Source organism: Drosophila novamexicana, unplaced genomic scaffold, assembly GCF_003285875.2.
Source record: "Drosophila novamexicana strain 15010-1031.04,08,12 unplaced genomic scaffold, DnovRS2.1 tig00000974-arrow-arrow-pilon, whole genome shotgun sequence".
In the NCBI taxonomy this organism is placed as follows: domain Eukaryota; kingdom Metazoa; phylum Arthropoda; class Insecta; order Diptera; family Drosophilidae; genus Drosophila; species Drosophila novamexicana.
The window spans coordinates 60,536-83,105 of NW_020824834.1; the positions used below are offsets into that span (position 1 = coordinate 60,536).

The 22,570-nt window shown below is 36.3% G+C and overlaps 3 protein-coding genes and 1 long non-coding RNA gene across 12 annotated transcripts; 2 read left to right on the forward strand and 2 right to left on the reverse strand.

Moving 5' to 3' along the window:
- The first annotated feature begins 527 nt into the window (after positions 1-527).
- LOC115765515 lies at positions 528-6,977 on the forward strand. The gene is made up of 2 exons (XM_030709133.1): positions 528-749; positions 5,242-6,977. The coding sequence occupies exons 1-2, from the start codon at positions 677-679 to the stop codon at positions 6,258-6,260; spliced, it is 1,092 nt and encodes a 363-aa protein (XP_030564993.1). The 5' UTR covers positions 528-676; the 3' UTR covers positions 6,261-6,977.
- Positions 6,978-16,197: 9,220 nt separating this feature from the next.
- Positions 16,198-17,845, reverse strand: LOC115765545 (galectin-4). 5 transcript variants are annotated; one of them, XM_030709172.1, is made up of 3 exons: positions 17,442-17,845; positions 16,562-17,375; positions 16,198-16,507 (listed from the first exon to the last, which is right to left on the reverse strand). In XM_030709172.1, exons 1-3 carry the CDS (start codon positions 17,712-17,714, stop codon positions 16,446-16,448), a joined length of 1,149 nt encoding a protein of 382 aa, XP_030565032.1. In that variant the 5' UTR covers positions 17,715-17,845; the 3' UTR covers positions 16,198-16,445. The 5 variants fall into 5 exon arrangements, with proteins under 5 accessions (XP_030565032.1, XP_030565033.1, XP_030565030.1 ...); XM_030709173.1 differs by having other exon boundaries at positions 16,199-16,507; positions 16,562-16,645; positions 16,799-17,845; XM_030709170.1 differs by having other exon boundaries at positions 16,200-16,507; positions 16,562-17,844.
- A 74-nt stretch (positions 17,846-17,919) lies between these two features.
- On the forward strand, positions 17,920-18,578 carry LOC115765572. Its single transcript, XR_004018131.1, has 2 exons — positions 17,920-18,025; positions 18,108-18,578. It is a non-coding gene; the product is annotated as an uncharacterized LOC115765572 (long non-coding RNA).
- On the reverse strand, positions 18,514-22,407 carry LOC115765570 (galectin-9). Of its 5 annotated transcripts, none has more exons than XM_030709218.1 (3): positions 22,229-22,407; positions 19,884-19,999; positions 18,514-19,821 (listed from the first exon to the last, which is right to left on the reverse strand). In XM_030709218.1, exons 1-3 carry the CDS (start codon positions 22,313-22,315, stop codon positions 18,798-18,800), a joined length of 1,227 nt encoding a protein of 408 aa, XP_030565078.1. In that variant the 5' UTR covers positions 22,316-22,407; the 3' UTR covers positions 18,514-18,797. The 5 variants fall into 5 exon arrangements, with proteins under 5 accessions (XP_030565078.1, XP_030565077.1, XP_030565081.1 ...); XM_030709217.1 differs by lacking the exon at positions 22,229-22,407 and adding an exon at positions 21,405-21,821; XM_030709221.1 differs by lacking the exon at positions 22,229-22,407 and adding an exon at positions 21,419-21,474.
- Between the last annotated feature and the right edge of the window lie 163 nt (positions 22,408-22,570).

Consider the following 22,570-nt stretch of genomic DNA (forward strand, 5'->3'; position numbering starts at 1 on the left):
GTTATATTTAAAAATTTGTATGATCCATACATTTAGGTAGACGGAAGAACCTCGCTAGATTTAATTAAAATGTTAATGCTTCTTTCTGCCTTCTGTCAACTTTAATACAATGAAAATGAACCATTTCTTAGATTAATAAATAATACTCTCACACCCATTTTCATAGAATTAAACAAAAAAATACATATACGAAACTATCGGTAAGAAATGTTATTTTTTCATCCGATTTGTGCTGAATAGTTTGACACGCACTCACCTCTAATTGCAACGCAACCGGTTCGACCGCGTGTTGCTTTTAGTATGAAGCGAGCATGTTTGGTCCTCTCAAAACGAAATATACTCCCGTGGTTATTAGACGTGCTGTGTTTCTGACTGTCGGACGTGTTCTGAAAGAATGCGGTATAAAGTGAAAACAATTTAAAAAGTGTTAAATATATATTGTAAATGTATTTACGTCTACAAAAATTTGTAAGAGTTGTAAAGTTTTATTTTGAATTTATTCACAACCAATTACTGCATTATTTAATATTAGATATCTTTTATTGTATTGATATCTTATCAGTTTTGGTGTTACCATAAAAGAAAAGAAATAATTTACAAAAAATAATTTTCAAACTCGCTCTGTGGATTACGCGTTCCCCGAAACATATATTGAGAAATTCGCTTATTTCAAAATATGGAACTCGTCACAACAGACAAGCTATACATGCAACTAAACACTGCGGAGCTGGAAGCCATCATCAAAAAAGGTACGATACGGATAATTCTGCATACTATATATGTATATATATTTACATATATATATATATATATATATATATGCTCAGAGAATAACTAAGCCAATAGCACCTGTTGTCTAAACTGAACATTAAAAGGGACACATGTTAAATTTATTTTTACCTAAACTTCAACGAATTGACAGATTCTTTCTTGTCCAACTGTTGCGTATAAACTTGTTTGCTTGGCGATGAATTATTTATTTATAAAGTTACTGTATGGGGTGTTGATTTAAGAAAACAATTATAAAATAATTTAGGTTGATATATTTGAACTGTTCATTGGCCGTTTTATACATAAATAAAACAGTTCTTGAATAAGGAATTTTTCTAAAAAAAAGCTTTTGTGAATATTTTAGATTCCTATTCCTTATGGATTATTCTCTGCGTTCGGTCAGTTAGTCAGGATAAACAGTTGTACATATAATGTAAAAGATTCTTTTTTAAGTGGTAAAAATACAAATACAGCAAATACTAAATGTAATATTCGTGTAATGGGCAAATCGATTTTATATGTCATATGTCATATGCGCAATCCTCAGTAGCAAATACAGTATAAACGTATTGCAATAGTTTTATAAAAAAAACCTTGCAAAAAAAATGGATAACATGGTTAATGGCAAATTTACAAAATAAACCTCAAAACATCTGTTAAAATATTGGTTCAAAAGCGCTGAAGCAGTAGCAATCCACTGGTCATTTAAATTGGCCACGTATAACTTATGGCCAGCTAATAACTCTCGGAAAAAAGTTTAACATGGAAAAATATCGCGTGGTAAGCGGATACCATAAATTTAGCTGTGTACAAGCTGTAAATATATTTATTTATAATATATAAGTCACTAGAGAGTTATAATCAGAGAATTGAAGGTTCCTAATGCGTTCCCTTCTCATAGTTTGGATAACAATGTATAAGGCTTTTATTTAAATATCTACTTAGAAGCGTACATAATTTTAAAAGCATTGCCTCTTTTTCTTTAATTTAGAAAATTGAAAAGTTTTTTTAGAAGTGGCAATATTTTAGGAATTGAATTGCAGAATTTATTTAAGGTAATTCAAATATCGAACCAACCCCGTGGACTATAATTCAAGGTTTTTTAACCACGGCCTACAAGACGAATCATCGCTCTCTCTTAACTATTTTTTATACCCTTGCAGAGGGTATTATAATTTTGTCGTGAAATGTGTAACGCATAGAAGGAGACATCTCCTACCCCATGAAGTATATATATTCTTGATCAGCATCAACAACCGAGTCGATATAGCTATGTCCGTCTGTCCGTCTAACCAGTCTAACAGGCAGACATCTGTTTCTATGCGAACTAGTCTCTCAGTTTTAAAGCTATCTTAATGAAATTTTGCAAAAGTCACTCTTTCTGTTGCAAGAAGCTCATATGTGAAAACCAGCTGGATCGGACCACTATATCATATAGCTGCCACAGTTTTTGTATGAAAGAACATTTTGTTTATCAAGATATCTTGACCAAACTCGGCATTTATTAATTTTAGTATGCTCCTCATATATATGCAAAATCCTATTAAGATCGGACCACTATATCATATAGCTGCCATAGGAACGATGGGTCGAAAATTAAGTTGTATGAAAAAACATTTTGTTTATCAAGATATCTTGCCCAAACTCGGCATTAACTATTTTCCCTGTGCTTCTTAGATACAGGCAAAGCACTATAAGCATAATGAAAAGGTTGGGTCTGCAAGGGTATTAGATCTTCGGCGTGCCGAAGATAGCCTTTCTTTCTCGTTTTATTATTATTTTTGCTTTACATTGTTTACCAGTACCAGTCGGACGAGCATCATTGTAACAGCCGGCGCCAACCAAAAGGGGCGCCGTTTGGCAATCACATTTAGTTTTGGGGTTCAGTTGTCTGTCGCCTCGTGAAATTCCCCTCATCTTACCCAGCCTTTGACTGCAGCGCATCAGAGTGGGGTAGACTGTCGGCTACTAGCGTCGTTATGCGTCGCGACAATGCAGCTATGGCAGCCTCTCAGATACATTTAAGCGATATTCTGCAATTAATCCGATTTGACCAGCAGTTACTAGCCGTAGCTTAGGATAACATCTCTCTATATGCTAGGCTGTGAGTCTATTTGTATATAATAGATCTATTATCGATTACGCTGACAATTGATAGTTTTGCGTTACAAATGATAAAACAATATTAGAGTAGGAAAACATCTGCTGTCGATTCGATTTAAGGGACCGCATGTATTTCTTTATTTACAGCATGCAATCCAATAACTACATTATTTTTGAATATTAAGTCAACTCCTTTTGAGATGAACTAAAGATATTTGAAAGAGTTTGAAGAGGCGGAACAATAAAATTTAGCTTCTAGTTAATAAGCTTCACAAGTTATACATTGCAAGCAATTGAAGAACTATTGCTCATGTTAAATGTAATATAAACGCAATATACAGATAAATGTTCTCGAATTAAGATATGTAGTTCAAGTGCACTTTTATTTTGAGTACGTTTAAAAATAAATTATTTACCTTAATATTCAGTTTTAATTTGTTTCATTCATAAAAATGACGCGTCATGTTACTATAGCAAACACAAGATCATATTCTAATGCGCCCATACTTCGCGCGTAGACCTCTAGTGATAACCACACGCTTCCCACACACGGAACCCTGACAGCAGTCCAACAAGCAGTCAGTGTAGGGCAGACTTTGTCTGATAACCTTTAGCTGACATTTACTATGAGCACAGAGTTTTTGCAGTCTCATATATTTTAAATGTGTCTTTTTGAAATAGGTTTCACTCGCAGCCATTCATTCTTGGAAATAAAGGCCAATTATATCCGAACGGATGAAATTTATTTCGCAAAAATCACAAGACAAGGTTTGTGGTTGAAAAGCGCAACATTTTCATATAAAACAACTTAATATAATATAATGTGAAAGAACATGATATAAAGGTATATCGATATACACTAAATTAACGTTTTTTCCCAACTCTTAGAATATCAATAATCAAATATAAAACACAAATTAAATCCCACACAACTTTGGTCATATTTTATAAACAGATTATATAATTATATGCACATAAAAAAAAGACGATGAAATAGTTTCTTTTTATCTTACAGATTCAAAAGTGGCTAGCAATCCATTTTGAAAAAATTATTCTATGCCATTATTTCTCTTGATGCGATGTCCAAGATTACAAGATTACCTGTGTTTAACAGGTGTTTTGACTTAGACGTCGACGTTGAGCTCAACATTTGTTTATCTAAGTACAAAATATATGCAAACGTATAAGGTACGTGTGCGTATGTACTTATTTAGCTACTGTTATTTGTACAGCCTGTCTCTGCAGTTGCTTTAAATTCCCTCTGCCGCTTTCTGGTCTAAAATTAGCTAAGATAGCAAAATAATATGGTTATAAATAGTTGAGTCAACATGCAAAAAAAAAAAACTAAATAAAAAAAACACAGTCACATGTGTCTGTGCGTGCGGCTGCTTTAGTAGAAATACAGTGTGTAAGTGTGAAAATGGGAAGCTTATAAATCTATGAAACGCAATGTACATAAATGTATGCTTTTTTACAATGTATCTTTGGTTCACTAATTCATTATTTTTGAGCTCGAATAACCTCTTTGTAAAGTTTATTAAGGTTCTAGGACTCGCCAGTAAAAATCTAAGCTAATGGGAACGCGAATAAACTCTCCGGCGATAGTAATTAATAGGCGTACTGAAGTAAGTGCTTCTAATTTTGAACTGCGCTTTTCTTCAGGCCGCCAAGAAATGCAGTAAACTGTGCCTAAACTTTTTAAAAGTAAATTGTGGAGGTCAGTGGGAGATAGACCGAATGATCTGGTGAAAACTGGTTTATTTCGTTTGCGATGAATAACTTGAATTTACAATTTTAAGCTTTATTAATTTTAACTCGCTTGTCCGACTGGCTGAAATATGACACAGTTGCTTGCGTTTTCGGAATTTACCAATTGAACAAAGACAGGCAAGCACATTTATAAGAGATTGCATTGAAATATGTTTGCTCGAAAAATATAGCACAAACAGTAACTACCTAATCTCCAAAAATGTACGAGAATACTGGTGACTTAATTTATTTAAAATATTTATATACACATAAGACCGCTGCGATCGAATACCAGAATCGGCTCAATAGTGTGTCATCAGCGCTTATTAAGAATGGAAAATAGATCTCTTGCATATTGACAGGAAGTATCTTTAAGCAAATGGATCTAAAAAGAGGCGAAAGTGCAATATCCTCTTAGCTTTGCCAAGAGCATACCTATGTAAATAAAATCGACGTTAATTTCACCCTTTTTATGCCCATGCAGTAGGAATACAATCCTCTCAGGATTTTGATATAAAAATATCGACCCTATATTATAAAGAGAAATCATATTGGTAAAGCATGTTAAGTGTCTACTGTGAATAAGATTATAGATTTCGTTGTCTCGTTTACTTTTAGATTCACCCAGTTCCAATGACCGCGACGCTGGCTTTTGTTCCGCAAGTTCAGAAAGCGAAGGCGGTGATGACTTAGCGCTAGAACATGCCCTGCAAAGTGCCTGCAAAGTTGGATCGACGGATGAATATGGCGCAGTCAAAGAAGGTTCCGCTTTGCTGGTTCGCAATAAACGCAAGAGTATGGAGCCATCGAAAGTCGTGGAGCCAACCTTGACGTCAACTAATTTTGCCTCATCTTTAGCCGTTAGTTCATGTATATCAGCGTCGGGTCCGCCTAAAAAGCGAATACGTTATTCTTCTTCAGCTGACTCCGCGGTTATGTTGACGCCACCATCTCTCCTTTCACCGCCTCAAATCAGCCATAACAATTTATCTTCTGCTCACGCGTGTAACCCTAGTCAACTGCTGCCACGTGATATAATGCCAAATCCTGCGCACATTTTCGTGCGTCATCCTGGTGTTACTACACTTCATCGCACATTCGCCCTCACAACGCAGCCAGAACAACAGGAACCTTTAGCATTGATTGCAAGAAAGCCGCAATCCAATGTCGTTGAAATCAGTGTACAGCAGGAAAGTCCCAATCTCCAGTCTGAAAAGAAAACCTTGACCCATACAAAATTACACGACGCATGCATTGAAACTTCTCTAGAACAAAATATTGAGGACATATGCAAAGCTGATCACAGTGATTCCCTATCGAGACCGCAGCAACGGAACTATAAAAATATGACACGCGAGCGCAGAATTGAGGCAAATGCTCGTGAACGAACTCGCGTTCATACAATTTCCGCCGCCTATGAGACCTTACGCCACGCTGTGCCGGCATATGCTAGCTCCCAAAAACTTTCCAAGCTATCGGTATTGCGTGTAGCCTGTTCCTACATACTCACGTTAAGTCGTATGGCTGGCAAAGACTACAGCTCTGACCAATCCGAGCCGACCATTGCTGAGTGTATCGAGGCTATCACTTCAACTATTCAAACAGAAGGAAAGGTAAAACGAAAGAAAGACGAGTAAAGTGGCTTAATTTTAAACTGTGGAAAGACTTTAATGTGACTTAAGAATACTTTGTGAATTTTTTTAATGTGTCATCCTAAACGTTCCTATGCCGGAAACTAAGTCCGTATGCGGCATAACACAATATTAAATTGAAGTCACATTTAACCAAAACAGCTTTACAAATTTTTTAAGCTAGATTTATAACAAAAATGTTGCGCTCTGGGGCGATTTTCACGATTGTACATATATATAACACATCATAATAAAATGATATTTGTAGAATATAAAACCAGCTATGTGATCCTATTTTAAACTAGCTTTTAATCTTAAAGTCTATAGTAATTAAGGCCAAATCATGTTCCGTAGTACAAACTGTAAATAACAATATATTCAAAAGTTTTAAAAAGACAATAAATGTAAAAAGTCGAAATGAAAAAAATCGATGACAATAATTGTGCACTTGTAAAAAAAAAAATATTATACATTTGAACGAAATATTTTGACTTCAAGCATGCGAAAAATAAAAGTTTAATATTAATATATAAAAAATGTACACGTCAAACAACAAAAGTTTAAATTTTACTGAATTATATGTTTTGACTTGTACTTATATTTGAGCAGAGAAGAAATCAAAATGTATGTTGCATAAGGGAGAAATTATGGTAACTTATTCCTGTGTAAAATACACTATGCATTACCGATAATCTCATTTTATATATGTTTTAAGTGCCATAATAGCAGAAAGCTGAAATACAAAATATAGAATACAAAATTGAATATCATATGAAGTATGTGTTTGCATGTGGTTGGGACTGACCCATTACTAACTTTAGTGCGAGCGCACCCAAAAAATTTGATTCAAACTTCGATAGACATGTAGGGGTTATATATTTTTATATACTTATTAATCTTATCAGACCGCAACATGATGGAATAACAGAAGAGAACGGGAAAGAGAGCTTTTAGGCAACAGGTGCGCCCAGAACGGCAAACGGTCGGTTCATCTGCACCAAGTTCTCGTAAGTTGTTTTGGGACATTAGAACTAGCCAGCGACCCGTTATCATTCACAAAAGTCCTACATACATATATTTTTACCTTATCTATTAGCCAAGCACAAGGTGTTACGATATCGAACTGGTGTAGTTGGTGCATGTGCACTTATCGAACAACAATTATTAAAGAGATGCAGTTTATCTTTCTTAATCATCCATCTACTTGACCTAGTGTGCAATAGCCGGTTTAAATTACATCAGCTTTAGAGCAGGTTTACTAGAGCAGGCAGGCGGTTTGTCCAATTTCCGCAAACGTTGTTTTATATTCACTTTCATTTAATTATATTATACACTATCATTGTAGTTTTAAAATCTAAGGCTTAGATTGATATATTTTATAATTTTATATTTTCGACAATCAGCTATTTATAGCATAAAATACCTTGCCATCAAGGCAAAATTGGGAAAATAAACGAAATATCGTAGCTTAAAAATGCTATATAAATTGTAGTCAAAATTTGATATCATTTTAAGAATATTTAGATTGTCCAATTTAAAAGCATATGTAATAGTTTACACAATGCAATATTCTTTTGTGCAGTTTTGTAGCTTCATAAACGACTTCTATATTCATTTCTTTAAAAATATATGCAATAACGTTTATTCTGGAACAACCAATTGCTTTATACTGAGTTCACAATGTAGAAGCTGCATAAAATGAATAGAAACAGCCTTTATAGTTGATGGGCTGGTAACGCTGAGGCAGTAGCCTAAGGCAGTGATTATTCTTGGTTCACACATGGTTTACATATGGCATTGGTTCTATTTAGGCTTCTGCTAACTCCCTTGTGTGAGCCTTGCTTTGAAAAACTAAGATTCATACAATAGTTCCGCACCGAATATTTTCACGTTGCAGCAATACATTATTGTATATAAAAACGTAGCTCACTAATTCAGTTAGATCACACTAACAGTTTTATATATAGAGTGGTGTTATCTACGGATGAGTAAGTCATTAAATAATTTTATAAATATGACATTTGCTATTAAGATAGATAGATAGCAGGCATATTATTTTTAATTTTTGGGGAGCTATGGCTTATCTTTGAATATCTACTTTTAAACAGAGCCTCTTATTTTACAACATTGTTCATTTGCTGCTAAGCTTTGTACTTCATTTGAATAAAGTATATTTTATATTTATACCCTGAACCCATTAAAAATGGGTTTAAGGGTATATTGTATTTGTGCGAAAGCCAAATTATTGTAACAGGCAGAAGGAAACAACTCCGACCCCATAAAGTATATATATTCTTGATCAGCATCAATAGCCGAGTCGATCTAGCCATGTCCGCCTGTCTGTCCGTCCGTCTGTCCGTCCGTCCGTCCGTCCGTCCGTCCTTCCGTCCGTATGTATGAACGCAAGGATCTCAGAACCTATAAGAGCTAGAGACTTGAAATTTTAGATGTAGATGCTCCTAGCTCCCGCGCAGATCGAGTTTGTTTCCGATAATCGATAACTTGCTCCGTTTCCAAGCAATCGATAAAAATCGATATCGATATCCTGTTTTTTGGGCAATTTTGGTAAATAATAAGAGCTAGAGTCACCAAACTTGACATATAGCTTCTAAAATAGAATATATATATGCAATTGATGTTGGAGGAAGAGGGTTCAGAGTATCCCCTAGTCGGGAGCTCCCGACTAGAACCTCTTACTTGTTTTAACATAAGCTTTAGCTGATGTAATCGTTGTATATGATTGCGGGGCCATGGGCGATGCCTGTTTTTACATGAATATTTATTGCTAAATAATAATTAATACTTATAAAAAGAATTACAAAGGCTTGAATACCGCGCAAAAATACAAAACAAAAAAATAATAAGTAGAACTTACAACTTTCAATGGTATGTTCATAGAGTGAAACAGGGTTTATATATATTATAAAAATGGTTAAAAGGGATATTCAATATTTTATTTTATAAAATATATATCAGTATAAATGTATGGAAAATTTGTCAAAAAAAAAAACAAAAACACGAAGTTAACTGAGCCAATTTTCAGACTTTCATAAAGTAAGAAAAGTGCTCTAGTCGAAATTTACCCATTCCCTGTGCCCAGATCCACAACGTACCTTCGTTATTACTTGGATTCATAGATGTACCATATTGGAGAATCTTCTACATCAAGCATCGGCCATTTCAGATCTGTGTTTCATTTTAATCTACCAAACTTCAAACAGTGTTCCAAATACTTGCATGTAGTACACCGTTGGAATACGCTTAAAATTAATTTAAAAGAAAATATAAAAGAAATAATGTAATAATTGTAGCAGTCACCAAAAGCCATCAAGATGAATGAAACAAATCTTGCATTTAAAATGCTTAAAAGCTAATTTATATTCTGTCAGCGCCACAAGTGAAGAGAACAGCCCGTCAAAGAGTTCACTGAATAAAACAAAAAGTGTGCATTAAACCAATGCATTTACACCCCTTTTCTTACCTTAAAGGCATTTAAACCCCCTTCATACTCGTACAAACTGTTTTCTTCCAATCGAAAGAGTTCATATATTTTGAAGCCTGCAAACTTTATACATTTTTACGGTGATTCTAATGTTGTCTAAAAAAATTAGCATTTGTATAAACAACTGAAACAAAAAATATGACAGGTCGTTAGATCACATGTTGCGGTCGCGATGCGAAGTGGGCTTAGCAGTAGAGAATCGAGATGATTCTGCACAAATATAAAGCAAATATTGCCTAAAAATAGTTATATCAATGGCTTGCGGTATTTTTAAGCGACTAAAAGAGGAAGAGAGTATCACTCGATTTTTGGGTGTACAGCGCGTCTCATCTATTTTAGAAGTACGGGGGCGGATTCATCATGGTGATGCCACAATGAACGTGAGTTTTCAGTTAACGCAACTTGCAGTAGCTTCTTGTTCATACGAAAAAGGTTAAAATAACTCGTAGTTGAATTCAAATTGAGCTATAAAAACTTACTAATTATTTTTATTATCATTAAGCTAAGCCTCAAGCTATGTGGATTTTGTATTAAAGCAAGCTATCTGTAACATGAATGGTTAGAAAGGTGGCCTTTGTGACAGTTTTTTCCACCTTTCAGATTTGATAAGTCAAATTAATTTAAAAAGTTAAGTTGTTTCTATAGCGCTTGCCTAAAAACAAAGCATGAAAACAAAATTAAATTGCAGAAGAATGCTTACGCCTAAAACATACGAACATTTGAATGTAAACGTATGCATGTGTATGGTGGCCCAACAGCTGGTGTCGCTTAGTTAAAAACAACGCAAAAGCAAATTATTTGCATACTGACGCTAAATTGCACGCCAAGTCGAAACAGCCTGGGCAGGGGCTAGACAGCGGTGGGGATAGAGTCGGCCTGTGCATCGGAACGCACGAACCATTGGCGCCCGCGAGCAATGCACAAGTGACATTCTTAAAATAAACCAAATGCGAATGTTCTTGCAGCGCGTTTCGGACTGGCATCTACCCTATATCGTCAATATCTTTAATGCATTGGGCACACTATTAAATGAATCTGTTGTAAGATACCTGGTTTTGATTTTAGAAGATTTCACTTAAAGCTATTTATTTTAATGTGTTTTTGTTATATGTGTTAAACTAGATGCTTAACTTTACTTTACTTTTTTTTATAGATTTATTTAATTTTCTTTATTTATTCTTCATTTTTATTATTTGATTATACCCCTTTTAATCGGTGCTGGGTACAAAACGGCCTGAGGCCGACTAAAAGAGTCGCTGCCTTGCAATTTTTGACCAAGCGATCCTATACGAAAAAACGATGTCTTTAGCTATTTTTTTTAGAGAGTCCCAAATTTATGATCAGAATGCTATTCCATCTCACCTGCCACTGTATCTTCTATTGGCGAATTTGAGAGTATTTGTTTCAAATGAAACAACTAATAATGTTTTGCGTATAAGTATGTTTTTAATTGGGTGCACGGCAGAAGAGATTTCAGCGCCTGAAGTGCCAAGTGGAACCGAACTGCAATCGGAATGAGGCAACCACAGTACATGAACCCCACATTGTGCCCAATTATCACAAAATTGTCTGTAATCTTCTAGCATCGCCTTCTTGGACTTTTTGCATTTTTTTTCCGTTTGTGACTGGCGTAGCAGACAGGAACTCGATTTGGGATTTGTGTAAATAGGGGGTGAGCATGCGCGCAGACACAAACCAGATGTAGCCTTGACGACAGATATCTTAACTTTGCCAGGAATATCTGCTATCCATTAATATGAAAATGATGGTTGGCGCTAATATTAACTGAAAAGTACCACCTGAGTTCGAAATATTTAAATATATACCATTTCTACGATTTAAACATCTGAAGGAGCGTGTTTACTGTTCGACATATAAAAGTTGTGCAGTCTATTTAGTATGCGTCCTGATCGTCGCACGATTGACTAAGGTATACAAAAGGAATTTATAGTCATAAGTCAAGCGAATGTAACACGAAGTCACTGGCGCCTCTTCAGTTATAACATTAACCCTGTGCCGACAACTTTGCGAATTGCTGGTCATCAATTTTGCCCAACAGCCAGCGCCAGACCGCGCCAGGACTACTAATTGTGCGAGAGCAACACCTGGTTACCCCGTCAACCAGAAGGAAAATGTACCTGTACCACGCAGATAAATGCACAATACCGGAGCACTCAATCGCAGCGTGGATTAAGATTCCACCCACATTGTACATACTTCTGCCCTTATTGCATAACCAACGAGTATTGTCTAGGCGAGGCGAGCCTAGAGATGCCTATCAGCGCCCCATAATTTACACTTCTACGCTGCTGCCAGCTGTGCCCAGTTGCTTCTGTCCGTATCTGGCTGGTCCAAATGGAATCCTAGTCGCAGCAGAGAAGGCATACACAGTCAATTGGCGCCTGGTTCAAGTGTGTCCACGCAACATGCCACAGCTTAAGCCCAACCTTCGGTGTTTTCCCCTCTATGTGGCACTTCGCAAATATAAAATATAGTATGTGAGGCTTGCCAGAGCTTCATTTTTTTTTTAATTTTCTTATTTTTTATGAATGTATGCAATTAGTAACGGTACTATATGTAGGTTCGTTAAATGAGGAACGAGGCATATTCTTTAAGTAGTAGCTTCAATTTAACTATTACTTTAAAGTAAAACACTATTGGGAGTAAATTATTTTTCTTGATGTACCTACACATTTGCAATGTCATATGGACAAGAGCATATTCATAAACTGACTTGACAGTAGCTTACAAGTTATGGATTTACAAATTCAAACAGAAGCTGACATGCATAGGATGTGCACCGCACTTGCAACGAAAACAAGGGAGAGAATAAGGCGGTGCAAGGCCAACACAAGTGTTAAGAACTCACATTATACTCATGAGCTAAATAAAGCAAAGCAAACAAAATCAATAAAACAATGTTGTCGCATCGAAATCGCTGAAATATTTGTTTCATCCTGAACCGAAAATAAAGGCATAAGAATTTTCAAATCGATTAACTTCGACTTTAAGATACCTAATAGCTCTGATAATTGTTAAGTATATAAGAACTTAATTATTAAATTTGGTGTCTTCTGCATACGGACGGTTACGTTTCAATTAACTTATTCTCATATGCCGACCAAGAAAATGTTTTTTATACCTTATATTATCAGGTCGTTTATTAGCTATTTAACATAATGCGCCTTACCAATGTTATGGTTACAGGGTATGTCAAAAAGAAACACATGGTAAAGAAAAACACAGAAACAGCAACTAGTTGCTGGCGGGCGAAACGCCGAAAAAGGATGCGAACGATGTGCCCAACTACCATATAAAAATATGCAATCAGACGAGTGAAAGATTGATCTCGAGCGATATTCCAAGAAACCGGGAGCTTGAGCAGCAGTCGACGCTGTCGGTCCCTTCGACCTACACACTAATGCAATGATTTTTGAAACGTTGCAGGATCAGACTCCAAGTTTGCAGTAGGGAACAAGTTTCCGACCGTATTGTGAATTTATAGCTTACACGAAAAGGCAACTTTAGCAGTAGCTTTCGTTAGGCTTCAGAAGCGGCACAATTTTATTCTGTTTTAATGTTGCTGAATCGAAGTAGCCATCCGCAGTTGAGGGTTGCGACTATGGGATACTCTGTTTCCATTGTAACACTTACAATCTGGTTCAAAAGGTTTTTGTAAGCGTTAGCAAATTTGTTCGCTAAGACTATGTGACTTGATCGGGCACAGTTATACTCGTATATATGAACGTACAGATACCAAAAATTTGCCTTAGTTGTATTCGTTTTTTTCTGAGAAGCAAGCAGAAATGCACCGAACGAATACACTAAAGAATTGAGAACAAAAATGGCAAAAAAAGGAGAAAGGAAATACTGGTTTTAGCGGCCTTCATCCCCAACTCGCTAGTTGATTGTCTTCTAAATTTGGAAGTGTCAGCTTTCCACTGGGCATGTGCGATTTTTGGTAAACAATTAAACCAAACATTTACTAACAGTGTACATTAAATTCTCACTGCCCTAACTGGACATCGAAAAAGCACGTGCCACAGTTCTCTACCCAAAATACTCAGCTATACCCTCGTGTATACCCGCGATACACGTGGAGGACGGAGTCCCAAATATGTATGTCTTAAATTCCAAAAACAAAACTTGGAATAATTTGCTTATGAACTCCTTTGAAGATCGAGTTGTAAATATTCAGACAACGCCTATTTCCGCACCCTCAAGTCACAAAATTTATATATCACACAGTTTAAGAAAATTTACGAATAAGATTATATTAAATGATTAATGATCCTTCTACCAATGTTTTCATTACTCAACTAATTAGTGAGGCCTACCAATCTTTTTAAAGGATAAGATTCACTCGGGTCTTGTCAAAACGTTTCCTTGAATCTTCCGCATTTGTTAGTTAGCACGTTATTATTTTTGACAGTTTTTTAAATTTACTCACTATGAGTAAAGCAGAGCGGACCGTTGAGTCGAGGGAATTAGAACACGACTGCAACACTCACATCACAAAAACTGATTGATTTAATGTGCTTTTTTATTTTATTTTGTATACTTCAGGTATGGGTAAAGATGCTGCTTCTCTCAAATATCTGCGCACCCATGCCGGACAGTTTTTCGATGACTTGTTTTTTTTTTGGACGGCTCGCAATTTGGTCGGAAAGTGGCTATTATTCAAGACTGTGATATTGCGTTATATGGGAAACAAGTTGCATTCCGATGACCATTTCAAACAATTGACAGAAGCTGCTACTGGTGCGGCAGCCGAGAGCGAAACCTCAATTGAGGTTTCATTTAGAACGTGGCCAGCGGTGCCGCACTGCGGAGGCATTGATTTTACCGCGTTCTGTGAGACTGTGCTACACAGATGGAATATTGATAAGCCCTTGACCAAGCAAATAATGGTAACACCGACTAACTTTTGCGTCTGGCTGTCTAATCGTAGGCCATTGACCACAATGACGACTGCAACACGTAGTCATCTGGTGCACAGCCAGATTAAATTTAGTTTTTAAAGATAAATTCTAAATATACCCATGCATCAATTATTAAATGTAGTTACTCAAAGTCCCAGTCCAAAACGGCGTTCATTCAAATTTTAGGTATTACTACTTATTTAACTGCAGTGTAAATTCGTACACTCTTAAATTGCATAAAATGCATTGAAGTGAGCCATCAACATAACACAGAGTTAACCTTCAATCAATGCAGCTAATAACGTCATCAGTAGTGACAAATTACAGCGATGACCGAGTTATGTACAAAATGCGAAAACGGATCAAGAAAACTTATCAGACGGCGTCCAGTAGCAGCATCATAAAAAGCATAAAAAAATTCATAATTAATAACATCTCGAAACAACAAAAAAAAAAAGGTTCACCAGTAGCTGCACAGCCAATACTTGGAAAACGAAACCTGCAGTAATTGAAACAAGCACGGGACGATCGAAGGACAGTTGTGTCGAGCTGTTGGCCGATTTCGACATATAATTTCATTCGCGCGAAGACATTTTTATTGCAGAGGCGGCAAAACGAACAACATTTTTAAAGGTAGCAGAGGTTGAGTTTTTGGCCGCTGCTTACCATAAACGCCTAATTAATTCTGAGTTTGATTAATTACAAAAAAATGGGAGCCGTCAGCCAACGTACCTGACGACCGTATTCGCCGGCAAGTCCATCATTTGTAGTCGAGACTTTACCGATCGATTTCGACAATTTTAATATGCAGTACTTTATGCAAAAAGTGGGAGGGAAAATATTTTAGTTCAAGCCTCTAAATTGCCTGTCAAATGTACTTGCCCAATTCATATTAAATATATTCTTGTTATATCTTTATTCAATGCAAACGCAATCAAGACTGCTGCCTGAGCCGCGCTCCAAAATATATAAATTATTTGAACAGGTAAAGAAGAACTTATATAGTAGTCGGAACGTTTAACTAAGCAAATACTAAAGCCAACGAAGACCGCTGTCGGCTGCACTGGCTGCATTGGACTGGCAGTGATCCACTTCATTACCAAAACAGACGAAAAATGCGAGGCACGTTCGAACTTGAACCATAAATAATATTAATTTTTTTGCCTGCGACAAAGCGACTTCCTTTGGCAACCTTGGAAAATATTTACCGGCTACTTGACGTTTTCGGCTTTGCCCATTTTGATACCACTTTTTGTTGCACATGCCTAAACAATGTCAACTGTCGTGCTCAACACATGCAGACATAAACGTCAGTTAAACGCAGCAGGCCCACAGACACAGCATCCGAAACTGGCAGGAGGCGTCTTTAATCGATTATCATTTTTAATAATCAATTGAATCTACAGTCCACCTGCATTCTTATTATGGGCTGCGCTCGACTTGACAGCGCGCACGTTAACATTTATGAGTGGAAGCGCCCTGCAGTTGCACCAGAGACCTGTTTAAAGTGCGCTGTGTATTTGCTGTTTTAATTGCAGAAAAATATGTAGTAAGAATGTAAGGTAAAAATGAAATTATTAATTTTCTCTCATTTGGGGCTGGTGTTTATTCGGTGAATGTGGTTAGTTAGCGAGCCAAAAGCGGGATAAGAAACACTAGGTCCTTTTTACATTTTGTCGACACTGCAAGTAGCGTTTGTCTTCTTGAGCTGAACACGTGTACCGCACACAATATTTAAAACTCTTTTGAATGTGATCCAAATACATTTTAAATCCCTTTTTCATTTTCATATAACCGGAAACGACTAACACTGACAAGAGAACGGCCTGCTGGGAAATCAGATAGCAAAACAAAATTAGATTAATATTTTACATTGAACTCACTGGGAGGCTTCGGCGGAAGCTTGACCCGTTCAACGACAACATTCCAGAGCTTAACGTCACCCCGAATGTTAACCATATCAATATCTGCGGGATTCATCTGATGTTTAAATGTCAGAAGCGAATAGCTGTTGACAAATAACTCGTAAAAATTCTTCCGACAGGCGATTATAAGGACAAAGGCCTTGCCTGGACCCAAATGTGTATGTAACCGTGTTACTTCACGACTCACCCACGTACCATTTATATAGGCGCTCCTAGTAATAATAGCCTTTCCCACCTTGGCACGACTGCTTCGTAGGAAATTAGGACTAAAAAATAATGATACTGTCGGCTGCGGCCAGATATTCTGACCACGCTGTAATGTCACACTAAAACTTTGAGGCATAATACGAACGCGACCTTCGATACGAAGTACATGGCCATCGGTAAATTTTTCGTCATTTTGAATTCGACCATAGAATGGTACGGTTAACTGGGCGTGGGGATTACGGCCACGCTCGAGGAATTTGGTTGGAGCATCAATATGCACCCAATCGAGGGGCATGGTGGAATCAACCTCAAGCGAAAAATCCCTGAAGGGTTTGTCCACGTATTGTATAACGGTGGCCGCACTACGACTGACACGAATTGGATATTCCGTCACATAGAAGATGTCAATGACCATGTCAGATACATCACCGCGCACCTCTACCCCGGTTAGCCATCTGTATGGCATACGGTAGTTATACTGTGCGAAGTGAAAGCCATTTACCGAAATATAAAACGAATTGTCTGTCAGAAGCACCTGCATCCAAAAGGTTTTACCACGTTTCAGCTGAAAAGGTAAATTAGATGAATTTTCCTCAGGGCCCCACTTGCCCATTAATCGCGAATTGCGTACAATGTAGTTTTGTGGTAGGCGGGCCCCGATCTGCAAAACAACGTCGCAGGTATCACATCGTTCGTTTTTCCGCTTAGTCAAAAAGTCGATCACAAAGTGCTCGCAGTCGCCAAGTATTAGTCCGTGAAAGAAAAAGCAAAGCCCGGGCACTGGTGGCTCAATCAGCTTGAACTGTTTTCTTCGACTGGCAGCGCTGCGCTCCTCATAGAATATGGACATAGCATCTAAGTCACGCCGTAGGGCAATGCTGCGAGCGCCCTCGTAGATATTCATGGCCTTGCAGCCGCCTGCGACTGTTATGCATGCTCAATAAACGGCCTCTCTAAAAGTAGCGTGGTTGGTTTTAAATGTTTTACCGGAATAATTTTGTCAAGTGTCATGTGAAACAGTTTAAGTCAAATAACCAAGCAACAATATAAGGGAACTTTATTTGATTTTTTTTTTTTTTTTTTTTTTTTTGTGAAGGAGGTATAGGACTTTTATGGGAAAGTTGTTTAAATTTGAAAAGCAAATAACATTTTGTTTAAAAATGTTAAATTTAACATTAAGGTTAATTACTTAAGCTGCCAAAGCACAAGCACAAAGTAAGTATTTGATAAGCTTTGTATCATATTAATAACAAAATTATTAAAATTATTGTTTAATTTTATTTTGTATAACTTTAAGGATGCAGCTTAGTACGTCGAAGAAGTTTAAACAAAGTAAGCCAAAAATGTCAAAGAAATAAGATTTAAAGAAACAAGACTTGCGCCTAAAAATATGAAAATAATGCAACCATGCCAAGAACCAATACGCTGAAACTAAATCATATTTGTAATAAAAGAAAATATGTACAAATATTATTCACACATCAAGATTTTTCTCTACAACTTTGAAATGATATATACATACATATATACTTTCCCACATGTGCATTATTATATGCAAGCCACTGTATGGGAAATCAATTGTATATAGATAAAGGTACCAGGATTCTCAATGTCAAGTATTTTTAAAAAAATATATGCCTGTAATTTGTTTTTTAATTCTTAAAACTAGGTTTGGTGTTACTTTCACAAGAAAATGATAACAATATTAACAGAGAGTAGCGATTTTTTCAAAACTTATTCATAATTCACAATTAAAGTAAAATAAAAAGAGCAGATTGCTGGTTTATATTGATATTCTGGCTCACATAACAAAATTTACTAGCATCCTTACACAATGCTTTTTTTTACACACGTTTTGCTTAGATAATTTGATTTAAAATACATTTTCCAAACGGTCCAAAAGCTTATTATTGTCACTAAAGGCAACTGGTATAACTTAAGCTTTTAAAAGAAAAAACGTTCTAAGACGTGCCACATATTTCATAACCTAATACTCTTCTGTATAAATAGGATTATGGTAGATACGCACATTTTTGCCCTTAATCATTGGATTTGGTTCTAATGTCACATTCCAGAGCTTTACATCACCCTGAATGTATACCGTATCCACAATATCTGGCTTAACATGGAACTTAAATTCAGTAATAAACTTATGGTTAACATAGACTTCAAAAGAATCCTTGGAGCAGACAATTGCCAAACTGAATGTACGGCCCGGTCTTAAGTTTGTGTCCAATTCGGAACGTTCCTCTTGAGCCCAACTTCCATCATACCAAGCGTTACGGCACACTACCGCTTTACCTATGGCACCACTGCTCGTTTGCGAAAAACGTGGATTCAAATGGAATGCAATAACGGGATGAGGCCAAATATTCTGTCCTTGCTGCAAATTTATGTAAAATGAATGTGGCAACAGACGTACACGGCCCTCAATCTTTAAGCAACGGCCTTCTTTTAATGATTTTGGTGTAATTGCGCCGTAATATGGAAGCGTAAGACCTTGATCTGCAGAATCTTGGCAGGTTTTTGATGAATTTTTCGTTATTTTAGCGGGAGCGCTAATAAGACACCACTCGTGGGGTATACTAATAATCTCCTCAGCATTGGCATCAACCTCGTCCATTTCTGCAGAAAGATGTTCCTCTATAACTCTTGCTGCCGATTCTTTCAGTCGTTGTGGGTAACTCTGAACTATAGTACGCTGCATTTCCACATCTTCCACGTCACCTTTGACTTCAAGATGTTTAACACCGCTGTAGGGTACGCGGTGCGAATACTCCGTAAAGTGATGACCATTTATCGATATCATGTAACAAACGTCCGTAATGAACACTTGAATAGCAAATCTATCCCCACGGCGGAGTAAAAACGGCAGCGCTGAGGACACTTCCTCACGGCCCCAAACATCATGGACTTTGGTGTTACGTACAATATAGTTTTGAGGAAGGCGGGGGTTGATGTGTAGTGCGACATCCCGTGATTCATTTTTGTACATAAAATTAATGGAAAATCTGTGGGTATATATATTATTTTAGTAAACGACAGACGCATATGATTTATCCCAGTCAGTCACCGCTCGCAGTTGATGGCAATTTTTCCAGTGAAGGTAAAGCTAACGCCTTCGCAGAGTTGGCCAATTTCATCGGTACAATACTTGGGCTGCGCATCAGAGTATTCATAAAAGGACGCCTAAAGTGAATATTAAATTATGTATTGTTAGTTTTTAAATTATCTACATTACAATGCTTCCTAGCTGTTCACTTTTGCGTTCAATGCTGAATATATCCAAAATAGATAACATCGACATTTCAACAATTCCATGTGCAAAACAATAAAATGCCTACTGTGTTCTCTTAAAAGTACTTATTATTATTGAAAGAGGATGTTATCTTTCAAGGGTTAAACGTATGTCTATACCTACACAAGTTGGTTTAATTATAAAAATAACTGTACCATATATGATACCATATATGATATAAATTGCTTATGTATTTTTCATTTATAAGGTTTTAAACTTGATAAACAGAATACAGATATTTTCATTTAAAAGTTGCACACATAAACAGAATATTTAAGTATATTATAATTATTTTTTTAAAGCTAGTCCTTGACTCACTGCTTACCTCATTCAAACCACCCTTTCTTCCAGAATGACAACAACTAAACAGTTTTCTGCACAAAGTCTTAAAGCACATCTCTAGAATTGTTTAGTTATAGATGCGTATATATTTAATCACAGCTAGGCTTAGTACAATTGGCTAACGCTTTATGGATTTTATGATGTAAATAAACTACACATATACGCACATATATGTTATTATAGTCTTAAAGAGGTTTTCCCGTTTTAAGTAAACAGAGTTGTACAAAAGTAAAAACAACTTTTTGTATACGAGGTCAGCGAAGCCAAAGTGCATACATATATTATATTAAAATTTTATATTATCACAGTTATTATTTTGCTTCTCATATTTTGTTCAAACCCCACTACATAGATTTGTTAGTTTATTTATCGAATATCCACTGCTATAGCAATTATTTCTACTTATTATAAAGTCTCACATTACGCTGAGTCTCGCCCAAAATGAGAAAAACTCAAAGCAAAAGCGCAGTGTTGAAAAGCTTATTCATATACATATATGTACATATGTAGGTTGAACTCGACGACGTGAATAGAATATTAATGATCGATGACGATATTGTTTAATAATATAACATAATATAAAAATATGCATTGACATAACAAAATAAAAGTACAAGTCTTACAAGAGCATAATGGCAACAACGTAGGGTGAGACTATTGTGTATGCCACGACTGTAACAAACAGCTGTGCAAAAGCTCACAATCTTCTCTCTGTTAAAATGAGAAGGAGAATAAGTGACAGAAAGCCCGATAAATGTCAAACAAAGAAGCACCACTGAAAGTTGCTCTCAGCGAAATTCGGACAATGTCTGACAGACATTTAACAAGATGAATAATACGTAATTAAAGAATGCGAAATCTCAACGAAGACCATTTCAATACAATATGTATGTACGCACATACACTATTTACTAAACTAAACACAAGAAATGCTTACGCTTGTCTCTCACGTACATTAAAATCCATACCATTTACTATTTCGATATCACTCATAGTATCCGCTTGCTGATGGTCGAAATGTTCAATGGCTTGGTAACTCGTCGTCGCTTCAATAGCTGCAAAATCGATGTCCGTTGCCGCAGCATGTTGCATGCTTTCTATTGCGCTATAGCCCGATAGGCTCGTATACTGACGCAACCAATGTTCTCGACAGTAAAACCAAAACAATTGTAGTCGACGCTTTGTATGGTAATATTGTAGGCTTCGTGCGAAATTAAATTCGTTATGCCAAAATGCATCCGACAGATCGTAGAGTTCGCGTATTAACAACGTGATTGCAGTCATACTAACCGGTTGACAGCGAGCACGACAAAAGTTCTCGCTTTTGAGATGCTTGGAGCTTGCACTCAATGTGTTCGCTCTGCCTCTTTTTTTTTCTCTCTCTCACTTTCTGCTTTTTTCTTTTCGAGCAAACGTATGAATTGAATGTATGTAAATGTATGTATACAAGTTAACACATATATATTTTTAAATTTGTGTATCTCTCTGGATTTTTGCTGAACTAAAACAAACGTGGTGTGTTGGCTACTCTCTAGATTAATCTCAGCTCTCCAACAAGCTACTACACACTACACACTAAAGTTATTGACTGTTTTATACTTATGATAGTCCATACATAAATATGTTGTTTTTCTCTTGATAACGCCCACACACGGATTTATATAAATAAAATATACATATGTACATAATAAAAGAATTGCAAGATTTTTACAAGATATCCTCTACACTTGGCGATAAAGTATTATATTTTACTATGCATACTGAGATAATATACTTACATCATTAGAGTTTAGATGTAAATAATTCTCTTCATCACTACTGTTACAATCCGCTACACGTTTGCGTTTTCCACAGCAGCAGCTCATTGAATCGGTCTACACTGTCTACTCTTTCCAAAAAGTTTTATTATCGGTTGTGTTCAAAATAAGCCTCTTATCTGTGACAAAAGCAACTCGTAGTAATATTGCATATAGTAGATAAATGATTGAATGTGTGTTAGAATGAGAACATTTGAATGTATAAATATGGGCACGTATATATGAAACGTAGCATTACAATTTCCCACTAGGGTTCACTCTCCTTTTGCGAGAAGCCTTGCAATAAGTATTTAGAGTAAAAAT

What these genes read in the sequence shown, in the direction of transcription:
- LOC115765545 (XM_030709170.1), bottom strand. Translation starts at nt 17,714, where the DNA reads ATGAATATCTACGAGGGCGCTCGCAGCATTGCCCTACGGCGTGACTTA. An exon ending in GCTTCCGCCGAAGCCTCCCA is followed by an intron (nt 16,508 to 16,561) that starts GTGAGTTCAATG and finishes CTGATTTCCCAG; the next exon opens with CAGGCCGTTCTCTTGTCAGT.
- LOC115765515 (XM_030709133.1), top strand. Translation starts at nt 677, where the DNA reads ATGGAACTCGTCACAACAGACAAGCTATACATGCAACTAAACACTGCG. An exon ending in GGAAGCCATCATCAAAAAAG is followed by an intron (nt 750 to 5,241) that starts GTACGATACGGA and finishes GTTTACTTTTAG; the next exon opens with ATTCACCCAGTTCCAATGAC.
- LOC115765570 (XM_030709217.1), bottom strand. Translation starts at nt 21,734, where the DNA reads ATGACTGCAATCACGTTGTTAATACGCGAACTCTACGATCTGTCGGAT. An exon ending in TAAATGGTATGGATTTTAAT is followed by an intron (nt 20,000 to 21,404) that starts GTACGTGAGAGA and finishes TATTCACTTTAG; the next exon opens with GCGTCCTTTTATGAATACTC. An exon ending in ATTGCCATCAACTGCGAGCG is followed by an intron (nt 19,822 to 19,883) that starts GTGACTGACTGG and finishes ATATACCCACAG; the next exon opens with ATTTTCCATTAATTTTATGT.